At 61.6% G+C, this 13,254-nt stretch overlaps 1 protein-coding gene across 1 annotated transcript; it reads left to right on the forward strand.

Moving 5' to 3' along the window:
* The first annotated feature begins 1,863 nt into the window (after positions 1 to 1,863).
* On the forward strand, positions 1,864 to 13,253 carry ZNF512B (zinc finger protein 512B). Its single transcript, XM_053889988.1, has 17 exons — positions 1,864 to 1,997; positions 3,904 to 4,029; positions 4,319 to 4,461; positions 4,829 to 4,957; positions 5,077 to 5,771; positions 5,854 to 6,080; positions 6,197 to 6,268; positions 6,366 to 6,512; positions 6,676 to 6,800; positions 6,872 to 6,964; positions 7,171 to 7,269; positions 7,371 to 7,541; positions 7,771 to 7,965; positions 8,210 to 8,311; positions 8,614 to 8,676; positions 9,238 to 9,336; positions 9,690 to 13,253. The coding sequence occupies exons 2-17, from the start codon at positions 3,906 to 3,908 to the stop codon at positions 9,939 to 9,941; spliced, it is 2,736 nt and encodes a 911-aa protein (XP_053745963.1). The 5' UTR covers positions 1,864 to 1,997; positions 3,904 to 3,905; the 3' UTR covers positions 9,942 to 13,253.
* The last annotated feature ends 1 nt before the right edge of the window (position 13,254 follows it).

Genomic DNA, 13,254 nt, shown 5'->3' on the forward strand with positions numbered 1-13,254 from the left:
ACCACAGTCCCTCCCGGAGCACAGGATAGAACCCTTCCTCACCTCTCCCAGCTTCTCGCGGCTGCTGCGGGGATCCCTGGGCACATCACTCCCATCTCAGCCCGTCGTGGTCAAATCACCTTCTGTGTCATATCTTCCTCTTACAAGGAAACTTGTCGCTGGATTTAAGGGCCACCTGGATAATCCCAGATGATCTTCTCACCTCAAGACCCTTAACTTAAGATCTGCAAAGACCTTTTCTCCAAATAAGGCCCCATTCGTGGGTTCCAGGGATTTGACATGGCAATCTTTGGAGGGCCCCCATTAAGCCCCTGACACAGGGTAATGCCCTAACATAGGAAACACATGGGTCACAACAACACCCTGACACATGTGCCCACACAGCAACCAGACACATGGTAATGCAGAGGCAGAAACTGACCACGGGAGTCTGGAGACACAGAGACAGTGATGCTGGTTTCCAGATGCACACTACACCGTGATACACAGTGACCCCCTAACAGAAACACAGGGGGCACAGGACACACAATGCCCTGACATCCAGACATTCTATAGCCTGGAGACACATCTGCTAAGATATAGATTTCCCTCCACACACGCACACACACACACCTTCCAACTAGTCACCTGGATACTAACATACAGATAGGCATGTTTTCCCCTAGTATGGGACACGTAGACATAACCCTGACATCAGACGTCTACACAGGAGACTGCCCGGCACACGTGGTCACTAAGGCACACACCTATCAACAGACGTGGACGTGCTCCATGCATGGACATGCAGACTTACACGGGGAAAGATGAGAAACCTGGCTGGGTCTCACTCACTGACCCCTCCCCCAACCCTGGATGTCCTGTCCCCAGGGTGGGTACGGTCAACGAGGGAAGGACATTTCCTCTTCCTCCTGGGGCCACATGGACCTTTCTCTGGCTCTGATTTCCAAGGGAAGTTCTAACCCAATGAACGCTCCAGAGAGGGCCCCTACCCCTCTCTCTGGCGGCACTTTGTGCCAGCCATTAGAGAAGCAGGTCTCAAGAGTCCCCATGAGGAGAGGCAGACCCTAATCTGACCATGTCTTTTGTGCCCTGCCCTGAATCTATTGCAGGGTAGACAGAAGGGTGGCGTGGGGGGAGGTGCTGGGGGTGGGAAAGGCTTCAGGGAAGGAGGTGTGTCTTGTAACTCCGTTTCCCAACTAGCACCTCTTCCCCTGCTTTATTCACTCCCAAATCCTGGTAGGGATGGTACCCCCATTACCCCCGGCCCTGATACCAGTGTCCCCTGGGTTCTGGGGCAAGGCAGAGCAAGGCACTGGCCCTGGCCACCCCCACCCGAAGCAGACAGAGGCTGGTCCAGTGGTCAGTAACCCCACAGAGCCCATGGCCTCAAACTGCTCCCCCAGCACTGTTAGTAGCCAGGCGGTCCCCTGACTGTGGCCACAGGCAGAGGTGGGCACAGGGCCGGTTGGAAGAGATCCAGATCCTGCTTTGCAGGCCCCAGTCTCCCAGGGGCCAGGAGTTCAGGCTCCCAGAGGACGGTGGTCTCCATTGCTGCACCTTCCCAGGGCCAACACCTAGAGGCATCTGGTCGCTTCAATCCGCGTACATTGGGATCGGGGCAGTTCCCAGCGTCCCGATAGTGCCTCAGTTTACCCCACTGCCTGAAAAAACGCCTCTTGCCCTACGGGCGGCATAACGGGCCACTTTGCACTGGAGCCCCAGCGGATGGAGGCGACGGACCCAGGAGCCGGGAGAGGGGGCCGGGCCGATGGGCCCCCTCCCCCCCAACCCGTTCCTCCCCGTCGCGGAGCGGCTGCAGGAATACCGCGAGAGTTCGCCCCCTCCCCCCCTACAGTAAAACTGTCAAAGGTGGGAGGGGCGGGAGCGCGCATGTGCGCAGCGCGGCGCGCAGCCTGCGCCGCCCGGACCCCGCGCCCCGCGCCCCGCGCCCCGGCCCCGGCCCCCCGCCTCGGCCGCCGTCCCGCAGGGCGCCGCAGGTAAGCACCCGGCCGCGCCCTGGGCCGGACCCCGGGGCAGCCCTCGCTCGGCCGCGTCCCCGACCCTGACCCCGCACGCAGGTCGTCGGGGGGGGGGAACCGGGCCCGGAGCCCCCGCCCGCCGCCCCCCGCCGCGCCCCGACCCCCCCCCACCCCGCCCCGCGCCGCGCCCCGCGCCCCGCGCCGGCGCCGCGCTCCTGTCTCCTCCTTCTCCAGAAAAAGTCGCCATTTTGGTTCACTGCCTTCGCCCCCCCCTCCCCCCCTGCACCCGCGATCGGCCCTTTCGGGGCCAGGCCGGGGCCCCGCACCCCGGCTGCAGGTGACAGGTGTGTGGCGAGGCCAGTCTCCAGGTGTACGTTTCCTGGCCGGGTTCATCCGCGCGCCCGGCCTGTGCCGAGGTCCCCCCGCCAGCGTTGCTTGTGGCGCCCCCTCCCCCCTGCGAGGGTCCCACCTTTGCCACCCTGCTGGGTCCTCGGACAGGGTGGAATCTCTTTTCCTCCTGTTGTTCTAGTCACAGGTCGTGGATGGAAGGAGGGTGTCTGCCCCCCTAGGCCAGCCCTGGCCCCAGGCCCCCCAACTCTGAGTTCTCCGCCCAAGCCGGAGAGATTGCAAAGTGGGTTCTTGGTAGGCACCAACATCCCAGGCTGGTGGAATCATCATGGCGTTGGGATGACTGATGCTGGCATGTCTCCTTTGGAAGTTTTGGTGTGAAGACTTCAGAGAAGTTTGTTTAGGCCCGTGTAGACCCGAACCTCCCCCTGGGCCCTGGATATGGGCACCCCCTTGGTAATGAGCAGTGATTGTCCTTACCAGAGACCTCAGTCTCTGGACCCCCTCTAGGCCCTGCAGTCCCTCCCCGCTTCCTCTGATGTAAGTTCATTAGGAACTGCCAGAGGAGGGGCTGCCTGCCCACACAACACCCCCCCCCCCCACCCTTCCTGTGGCCTTAGGTGTCCCTGTAGGAGGATCCTGTAGGGCTGAGCTCAAGAGTCCCTCCCCAGAGCTCTCAGGGTCTGGAGTCCCCCAGCAGAACAGGCCCAGGATGTCCAGCCTCAGGCAGCGGGGTAATCCCTGTGGCCGATGGCCTGGCAGTTTCTGGAGTGGCACTGGTGGACCTGTAGGTGGGGGGGACAGATAGGCTTTTGAGGGTGGAGGTGGAGAGGAGGTCAGCCAGGTAGAGGGTGGCTGAGGGATTCCTGCTGGAGACAAGGCTGAGAAGAAAGTCAGGTAGAATGGTTCAGCTGGCATGGGGACTAGAAACAGGTGCTCCTGGGATCCTCAGTCCTTGATCTGCCCCCCCCCCCCTCGCCAGGGGAATTTATTCAGTTGAGTAGGCTAGGGGCCTGCAGTGCCCATCTTGGCCATCTTCCATCTGTGTCCTGGAGAGAAGGGTCCAGGGGTGCATGTCCAGGTGGGGTGGCATTGCCTTTGGTCTGACTGGGGCTGTGGAGTAAGGTGTCCCAAGGTGCTGGGCCACAGCAGCTTGTGAGCTAGCAGCCATATTAGTGTCATAATTGGCCCCTGGGAGGGATGCTGTTGGTCTCTTTCTTCCTGAACGCTCCACCTCTTCAGGGGCTGCCCCCAGCTCAGTACCAGGTACGATCCATGGCACGTTTTAGGACTGTGTGTCTGGGGACAAAGGAAGTCTATGAGAGCTGATGAGGGTTTCAGGACAGTTAGGTGCTTCCAAGATGATTGTGTCTCCTGGATAATCTGGGGAGACCTCAGATGGGGAGCCCCTCCCCTAAACCAGAAGCCTCCATCACCTACCATACATGCACAGGTGGGCAGGCTCTCCTCCCCTGAGCCGGAGAGGGGCCTATCTGGGGGCAGGGTTTAAGAGTAGTCCGTTCAAGTCCTGAGTCGGGCCCGGTGAGCCTCACGGGTTTGTCTACTTGCTCTGCAGAAATGACCGATCCCTTCTGTGTTGGAGGAGGCCGCCGGCTCCCCGGATCCACCAAGAGTGGACCTGGGAAGGATGGAGGCCGGAACGAAGTCCGACTTCCTGTGCTGCATGACCCACCAAAATTGGGTAAGAGGGATCAGGCCAAGGTCAACTCCAGGTGACCACAGGCAGCTGCTACTGGTTGCGGGACTCCTTTTCAGCTCCCAGCTCCCCCAGTAGTCTAGTTCCTGGGTGCTCAGCTGGGCCGCCTGGGCCCCTGGATTCTTGTCCTAGGCTGACTACAGTCACAGTCTCCCACTCCCCATGCTTTGCTGTGGGGGAAGTGGGGCTTCCTCCAGGCCTGAGCAGCCCCCTGGGTGGCAGGTGAGGCTGTGGGGAATGCAGCTTCCAAGCCTTGGCATATCATGTGTTGCAGGGATGCCGGTGGTCCGGGGCGGGCAGACAGTGCCCAGCCAGGGCCCACTCTGCTTTGACCCGGGAAGTCCAGCCAGTGATAGGACGGAAGGGAAGAAAAAGGGGCGTCCGAAAGCCGAGAACCAGGCCCTCCGAGACATTCCTGTGAGCTCCCTGAAGGCTGGGGTGGGACTCATGCTGGGGTCTGCTTGTCAAGGCCACCACCCTGCCTTTGCTTCCTTTTCACACACCAGCCCCAAGCCCTCAGCTTGCGTCAGAGGTCGCTCCGTGCTTTCTGGCTTCACGGTGCGCCCTGGGACCCAGTGGGTCACGTTTGTGGGGTTCCTAGAACAGGTCAAGTACACCGTCGCTGCTTGGGGTGGCCTGAATCTTGCTGCAGTTCTGAGGTTGAAGGGCTCCTCGAGCCTGTCTGCCCTGCGGGCCTGGGGAGGAGACTGAGGCTGGGCATGGGTTGGGTTGGCAGAGACTTGGCTGGCTGAGGGGTCAGCAGCCTCACCTTTTCCATGTCCAGCTCTCCCTGATGAACCAGTGGAAAGATGAATTCAAGGCGCACTCAAGGGTGAAGTGTCCAAACTCAGGGTGCTGGCTGGAGTTCCCCAGCATCTACGGGCTCAAGTACCATTACCAGCGGTGCCAAGGGGTAAGGGGCTGTGGGGCAGGGAAATAGAGGCCTGGGGCCCGCCCTGCCCCACCTGTCTGCTCAGGGTGTGTCTGGGCAGAGGCCTGGGCTGCCATCCCATGCCTGCCCTCTCCACCCAGGGTGCCATCTCAGAAAGGCTGACCTTTCCCTGCCCCTTCTGTGAGGCTGCATTCACTTCCAAGACCCAGCTGGAGAAGCACCGGATTTGGAACCACATGGACCGACCCCTGCCTGCCCCTAAGCCTGGGCCGGTCAGCCGGCCGGTCACTATCAGCCGGCCCGTTGGGGTCAGCAAGCCCATTGGAGTGAGCAAACCCGTCACTGTTGGCAAACCCGTGGGTGTCAGCAAACCCATCGGCATCAGCAAGCCAGTGACGGTCAGCAGGCCTGTGCCGGTCACCAAGCCAGTGACGGTCAGCAGACCTGTGCCGGTCACCAAGGCTATCACGGTCAGCAGGCCTGTGCCGGTCACCAAACCCATACCGGTCACCAAGTCCGTGCCGGTCACCAAACCCGTGCCGGTCACCAAGGGAGTGAGTCTCAACAAGCCAGTGCCAGTCACCAAGTCCGTGCCGGTGACCAAACCAGTGACCATCAACAAACCGGTGCCGATGACAAAACTTGTGACAGTTACGAAACCCATGCCAGTCACGAAGCCGGTGACGGTCAGCAGGCCCATTGTGGTCAGTAAGCCAGTGACGGTCAGCAGGCCCATTGCCATCAGCAGACACACACCACCTTGCAAAATGGTGCTGCTGACCAAGTCCGAGAACAAAACTCCTCGAGCCACAGGGAGGAGCAGTGGTAAGAAAAGGTACGGGGGCTCCTTCCAGGTTGGAGGTGGTAACAGGGTCAGAAGTGGGCCCTCCTGCCCCTCACCTGCCTGCTCCCTGCAGGGCTGCGGACAGCCTGGATGCATGCCCCATCCTGCCAAAGCAGGCGAGGCCGGAGAATGGGGAGTATGGCCCATCCACCACGGGCCACACCTCGGCCTTCCAGCTGAGCACAGACCCCGGCAGCAGCCCCCTTTCTCTGGGCAGCAGGCCCTTGGGGAGCAAGGAGGCACCGAGGGCCACAGGCCCTGTGTCCCCACCTGAGGAGGGAGCGGAGCGCACAAAGCACAGTAAGACGAGAGGGGGGAGGCAGTGGCTGGGGTGGGGGTAACGGTCTGTTGGCCCAGGCCTCCCGACGGTTATTTGACCAGAAACCCTGGGCCCTGTTTTCTCTCCCCCGAGTCAGGAAGGAAACAGAAGACACCCAAGAAGTTTACAGGGGAGCAGCCGTCCATCTCAGGGACCTTCGGACTCAAAGGTGAGGCCCTAGCCAGTACAGCATCTGGGGCTCGACACATGCACAAGTGTGCCTGCACCCTTGGCTCACACCTGCCCCACCCCGTATGTGCACACAGGCCTGGCCAAGGCAGAGGACAAATCCCGCATGCACCGTGCCAAGAAGCAGGAGGGGCCGGGCCCCGAGGATGTGCGCAAGAAGGTGCTGGCTCCTGCTAGCACGGTCAGCAAGGACGTGCCGGCCCCCACGGCCCACCCAGCTCCAGGTGGGGGGGCTGCCATGTGCAGGGCCCAGGACAGATCTCAACTCTGGGGCGGATCCTGGACCACAGGGACTGGGGGCTGAGTGTGGACCGTGGGTCCTGTGCTTGGCATCCAGGGCGTCCGGGAGCCCCCACCAGCCCCTGAGGCCCTGGCCCTGCCCTACAGGTGGCCCTGAGGAGCAGTGGCAGCGGGCCATCCATGAACGGGGGGAGGCTGTCTGCCCCACCTGCAATGTGGTCACCCGAAAGACCCTCGTGGGGCTTAAGAAGCACATGGAGGTGTGTCAGAAGGTAAGGCTGCCCGGGGTCCCAGGCGGGGAAGTGCCCAGACTCAGCTTCTCACGACAAGGGCATGTCTGCAGCTACAGGATGCTCTCAAGTGCCAGCACTGCCGGAAACAGTTCAAGTCCAAGGCCGGCCTCAACTACCACACCATGGCGGAGCACAGCGCCAAGGTACTCCCTGACCCACCAGCCGCTAGCCTCCTAGTCCATCTCACCCCACCCCACCCTGCCTGCCCTGCCCACTGACCTCTCGTCCCCACGTGGCAGCAGAACTTACTGGTTCCCATGCCTGACCTTGGACACCTGTGGCCCTGACCCCTGGGCTGGGGCAGGGGCCCTGTGGTGGTGGGGATATTAAGGCTGGGCCTGCCCCCCAGCCCTCTGACGCCGAGGCCTCGGAGGGGAGTGAGCAGGAGGAGCGGGAGCGGCTGCGCAAGGTGCTGAAGCAGATGGGGAGGCTGCGCTGCCCCCAGGAGGTCAGTGGGATGGGGGGGGGGGGCGGGGCGCACTGCGCGGGGCGCTGGGCGTGGGGTGGGACACAGCCCCTTGCTGGCCACTTACCCGACTCTGACCCCAGGGCTGCGGGGCCGCCTTCTCCAGCCTCATGGGCTACCAGTACCACCAGCGACGCTGCGGAAAGCCTCCCTGTGAAGTGGACAGCCCCTCCTTTCCCTGCACCCACTGTGGAAAGACCTACCGCTCCAAGGCCGGACACGATTACCACATGCGCTCGGAGCACACAGCCCCAGTGAGCAGCCTGTGGCCTGGGTCCTCTTGCCCCTGGGGTACCAAGCATGTGTGTCGCGTGCCATCTGCTGCGTGTGCTCCCCCTTCCCTTTCTGGGGGCCACGTGCATGGGGCCTAGCAAGCCTGGGACCCCCGAGTGCCCGTGTTCGCTGCCTGGGGCACGTACCTCTGTCTCTCTGCGCCCCGTGCCACTTGGTCCCTGTTGCTCACCCTGTCTTCCTGTTCTGCAGCCGCCTGAGGAGCCTGAGGACAAGCCCCCCGAAACTGAGGACCTCTTGGGTGTGGAGCGGACCCCCAGCGGCCGCATCCGCCGCACGTCAGCCCAGGTTGCCGTGTTCCACCTGCAAGAGATTGCAGAAGACGAACTGGCTCGAGACTGGACCAAGCGGCGGGTGAAGGATGACTTAGTACCTGAGACTGCCCGGGTGAGCTGCCGCTGGGCCCCCGGCTCCCGTCCCCGAACAGGGTGTGACCTAGCTTGGGGTCCCCTGCAGCGGCCCCGCCCCTGCGACTTGGCCCATTTGCTGGCCTTCCAGGTTCACATCTGCCATCTGTGGGGGGCACAGTCAGGTCCTTGGAGCAGGTGGGCTCGGCTCTGGCCTGGCATTCAGTAGCCTCCCATTAACACAGGCCCCCTGGGCTCACCCTGGTGCTCACCTGCTTTTACAGCTCAACTATACTCGGCCAGGCCTCCCCACACTTAACCCCCAGTTGTTGGAGGCGTGGAAGAATGAAGTCAAGGAGAAAGGCCACGTCAACTGCCCCAATGACGTGAGTTGGGGCAGGCTGGTGGGTGGGTGTGGGGACCCTGGGCTGAGGAATAAAGAGCCCAGGTGTGGCCCTGGGTAGGAGGTCTCCAAGTGATCAGCCAACCTGTGATCCCTGCAGGGTCCTTAGATGGAGCCCCATAATCTCAGCTTTAGAGGTCTAGCCTGCCCATATCCCAGGACCCCTGGGGTCAAGCCCCCCACTTACCCCAGAGGCCCCATAATCCCTCAGCCAGGGGTACACAGTGTGTCTGTGTGGGGACATCCGCTGGGAGGCCCTCCCCCACTGTTGTCTCCTGTCCCCAGTGCTGTGAAGCCATCTACTCCAGTGTGTCCGGCCTTAAGGCCCACCTCGCCAGCTGCAGCAAGGTCAGTCCCCTGGCCCTTTCCCGTGGTGGGGTAGGTGCTCTGCACTCCCAGCCAACCCTGAGGGGCTCCGGCATGTTGGGTGTGTGACCCCACCCCGGTGGGGCAGGGACTGGCCAGTGCCCGATGGCCAGCCCAGCCCGGGACACTTCAGCATTCTCCAACCCTATCCATGAGTCCATTGCCCAAGTTGTTCTGCCCACAGGGGCTTCTCGTCTGTGTGGGTGTAAGCGGGCACAGTGGACCTGGGCTTGGAGTGAGGGGCCTTAGGCCAAGGCTGCAGCCCTTCCCCGAGGCACCTTCCTCTTCCCATCCTCTCCTTATCCCTTACCTCCCCTGCAGCGGGGGCAGCTCAGAGGTCCTGCCACACAGAAGCCTTGATGGGTCCCTAAGCTCACCCATTGAGCACCCAACAAGATGAGCTGTAGTTGCTGCCCCGACCCTATAGCCACACAGGTGCGGGAAGAGGGCCGGGGTTCCCTGCTTAGATCTGGTGCTTCTGGTATTCCAAGGGGTGGGGGTGGGGTCCAATATCTGGGGGCTGGCCTGCCTGATGCCTTGCAGGGAGACCACCTGGTGGGAAAGTACTGCTGTCTGCTGTGTCCAAAGGAGTTCAGCTCTGAGAGTGGCGTCAAATATCACATCCTCAAGACCCATGCAGAGGTGGGATGGGCTGAGACACCTGCTGAGCCTGCAGCAGATGGGCTGGCCCCAGGCAGGGGACTGGGCCAGGGCGGGAATGGGGGGGTAATAGCTTGTGTGGCCTTTGAGGCAAGCAGCCAAGGTTGAGAAATCTGGTGGTTCAAAAAAAAAAAAAAAACAACAACAAGGAAAGGAAAGAAGAAATCTGGTGGGGTTGTTTCAAAGTGGCTTCTGGCTTCCTGGAGGCCGGGAGGAGCTTGGGCACCACTCCCCCGCACTCTGAGCAGGAGGCACCATAGCGCAGCGGCCTGCCGGGCCCCAGTGCCTAGCATCCTCCTGCCTCGGGGTCTACATTGCGGGCTTTTTCTTTCCAGAACTGGTTCCGTACTTCGGCTGACCCACTTCCCAAACACAGGAGCCAGGACTCACTGGCACCCAAGAAGGAAGAGAAGAAGAGTCTGGCAGGTGGGAAGAAGCGAGGCCGAAAGCCCAAGGAGCGGACCCCTGAGGAGCCCGCACCCAAGATGCCCCCACGTCGAGACGACTGGCCCCCAGGAGGCAGAGACAAAGGGGCCCGGGGCTCCGCTGGCCGGAAGGCGGGAGCCAGCAAAGCTCCTGAGAAGTGAGCAGAGTGGCTGGCAGGTGGGTGGGGCCTGGTCCCCACACTGGACACCAAGCCCACTCTGTTGAGGGTGGGGGTAGCTAGCTCCAGGACCTCCTGCCCTCCAGTTCTCCACCCCCCACCCCCTGCCTATTCATCTGTCCAGCGGAGGCAGCCAGTCCCTCTCTCCTTCCTGACGGCCCTTCCCGTGTGCAGGCTGCACAGGGCACACCTGGGCTGGTTCTCTGGGGGGAGGCCTGTGGCAGCAACGGAAGTGCAATAGCTTGGAGGGACATTTATGGGCCTGGTGGAGTCTGGGGCCCTGGATGGGCAGGAAGAGGGTCTGTGGCTTAGGCCTCAGCGCCACGGGGTAGAGCAAGGCAGGCAGATGGCCTTCACCATGCAAGCTCCCGGCCCCGTCTGCTTTCTCAGGCCCAAGGCTTGGGGTCCTCGGTGACCCATGGTTCTGGGCTGATGAGGGCACCTGAGCAGCCTCACCTTTCTACCCAACACTGGACCCCAGCACCCCCAGCTACCTCCCAGGACAGACCCTGAGTCTGACTGCTACCATGCTGACCAGACAGCCGCCCTACCAGTGGCCTCCCTCGTCCTTCCACATTTGGCTCCTCTGCTTCTGTTCTCTACCTCTCCAGGCCCACCCTCCCCTGCTGTGTGACCCCTGCTGTGCTCGGGCCCCTGCCCCACTGGCCCCTGTCCGTCACAGTGGGTGGAGGTGGCCCTGTTCGTGGGCTCTCCTGCCATCCTGTCTTCATGGGTGCTCCCTGCCTGGGGCAGGGGGAGGGTTCTGCTCTCACCTGCAGGGCTGCCGGAGCGGGGGGGGCGGGGGGGGGCGGTGAAGGGGTCACATGGAGCATAGCTTTGCCTCCAATCTCCAGCTTTGCTAACACCACTGCTCTAGGTTGGGGCAGCCCAGTGGGTCAGGGAAGGGCCAGTCTGGGCTGGGGCCCACAGGCATGTGGGGCATGGAACTGGGCCCAGCTCTGAGGAGTAATCCCTGTGGGAATCAGCCTTCTGTCTGCTGGTCTGGGTTGGCCTGTGGCTAAGCTCCCATGGGAGTCCCCTTCCGCCCCCCCTTTTTTTTTTTACCTGCCCTTTTGTTTCTGGTTGTGTGGTCTTTCGATATGAGAGCTGAAGGCCAGGAGGGGGCTTGGCCAAGGTCACGTTGTGTTGGTGGCAGCTCTGTGCTGGCCCTTTTGGGACTCAGAGCGTGGCTGGGTCTGCAGGTTGACCAGGGTTCAGGCTGGAGTCCAGGGCACCCACAGGAGGTGGCCAAACCGCCTCTGGCCTCCTCCCTGGGCCCCACTTTCCAGCTTCGGCAGTGTAGGGAGGAGGAAGGTACTCAGAGCCACTGGGTTTGGACAGAGGTTATTTCCCACTGGGGGGTAGAGGGTGGGCTGAGGGCTCGGCCTTGCCGATCCTGGATGATGTGAATTTTGATATTTGCCCGTGTGCGTGTATCTCCTGGGTGTAGTGGATGCCAGTCTTGTTGCTGTGACAAGTAACAACCTTTTTTTTATTCTGTTTTTTATACAAAAACAACAATCCGACATTTTGGTGCTAAGGGTTTCCTGGTGCCGACGGTGGATCTAGGGGCTGAGGGGGTGTCTCTCCCCTGCTCAGGGAGGCGGTGCTGACCGGGCACCTCTCTGCCCCTCAGCTCCCGTCCTCATCTAGTCACAGGAGAGGAGGGGCCCTAAGCCAGGCTTGGCTCTCCTGGCCCTGCGGTAGGGAGACAGATTCCGGGGGGGCTTGGGGGCTGGTCGTGCTGCCCGTCTCCAGTTTCCTTCCTTTGGCCAAAAGGCTCTTGGGCAAACCCCGGCCTGTGTGCTAGGGAGGGGGTGTAGAGACCTGGACTGCCCCCACTCACACACACCTTGATTTGATCGAAGACTGGAGGCATGGACGGATGGATGTGATCCAGTGTCAAACACGAAGGGAGGGCAGTGTGGGGCAGAAAGACTTTTCTGTGTTCCTGGGTATCACTATGGTAATACAGCTGGTGGAGGCAGAGGTGGGGTCAGGCAGCCACTGTTGGGGGGGGGGGGGGGGGCGCAGCCTTGGGCAGGGAGGGGATGCAGGTGCTGGCAGGAGCCCCAGGTGCATTTGTCTTTGTCACCAATGGCTGGAGGAGGTTGGACCTCAACACCTCTGCTGGGGACGGCCGCCCGCCCCAGCCTCTCAGGTACTTGGCCCTTGGGGAACGGGGGGCTGGTTTTTTGCTGGGGGGTGAGTTTCCAGGTCACCCCCTGAAGTCCACAGTTGGTGGGAACCCTGCCTAGATGTGTGGGAAGAGGTGGGGTCCTGGATAACTTGATGTTTAGCACTTTAACCCCCTTCTTTGTCTTTAAAGTGGGTGTGGGGGGCTGCTGCCAAAAGTGACTATTGGGTCGGACCCCTCTCTCCCTTCTTCCCTTTCTGCTTCCCATGTTCTGGCGAGTGGCAGTGGCGAGCTGGTGGGCAGAGCCCTCCTCCAAAGTGGGCAGAGCCCTGGGCGGCTCAGCGGGATCCGCCCACCTCCCACTCTGGTGGGAATCCAGCCAGGTAACCGCCTGGCCTTGATTGACACCTTCAGTGAGAGGGACTGGAGTGGCAGACCCCCAGGGCATGGTGGGCGTGAACCCTGCCCAAGACCCAAGCCCAGGGCACAATGCCAGGTCCCTTTCTGAAGATCTACCTCTGGCCCAGCCCACCCACCCTTGCCCTGAGAACAGGAACGGCCCGACTGAAGGGGCTGACACTTCACACAAAAATAGGATGCACTTTATTTGCTTGTGCAAAGGCAGTTGAGGGTGTATCCTGGTGTGAGGTGATCAGTGGCCCTCCCAGCGGTAGCCCCCCTCCTGTCCCTCTGGTTCAGAAGGGAGAGAATGGGTGCACCCTGACCCACGGGGGCAGGGCTGTCCCGGTGTGTCCAGTTCGATGGGCCCCAGGTGGCTTACCCTGGAGGCCTGGGGTTCGCGGGCGGGGGCGGGGGGGGGGGGGGGGGCGCCGGCCAGTACCTCTGGCCTGGCAGCCACACATCCTGTGCTTTGGGTTTCTTGGTTTGGGTTTTTTAATGCCAGTTCTCCGTACATAAGTGCATTTCGGAAGAGAGGTTCCAGCTATCACTTGTAACCGTATATATACATATATATTCTATCTACAAAGTGTTTATTTGCAAGATGTTTTGACGGTGAGCTCGGGCCCTGCCCGCCTTGTGACCATCTGTCCCCGGTCCTCGTCCCCGCCTCCCGGCCCCATGTGGCGCGGGGGTGGGCCATCAACTGTATGTATTAAATATGACTGTATCAAATAAATGTTTATTGATTTTTTTCCAG

This window comes from Panthera pardus, unplaced genomic scaffold (assembly GCF_024362965.1).
Source record: "Panthera pardus isolate Hobbes unplaced genomic scaffold, ASM2436296v1 HiC_scaffold_25, whole genome shotgun sequence".
NCBI classification, from domain to species: Eukaryota; Metazoa; Chordata; class Mammalia; order Carnivora; family Felidae; genus Panthera; species Panthera pardus.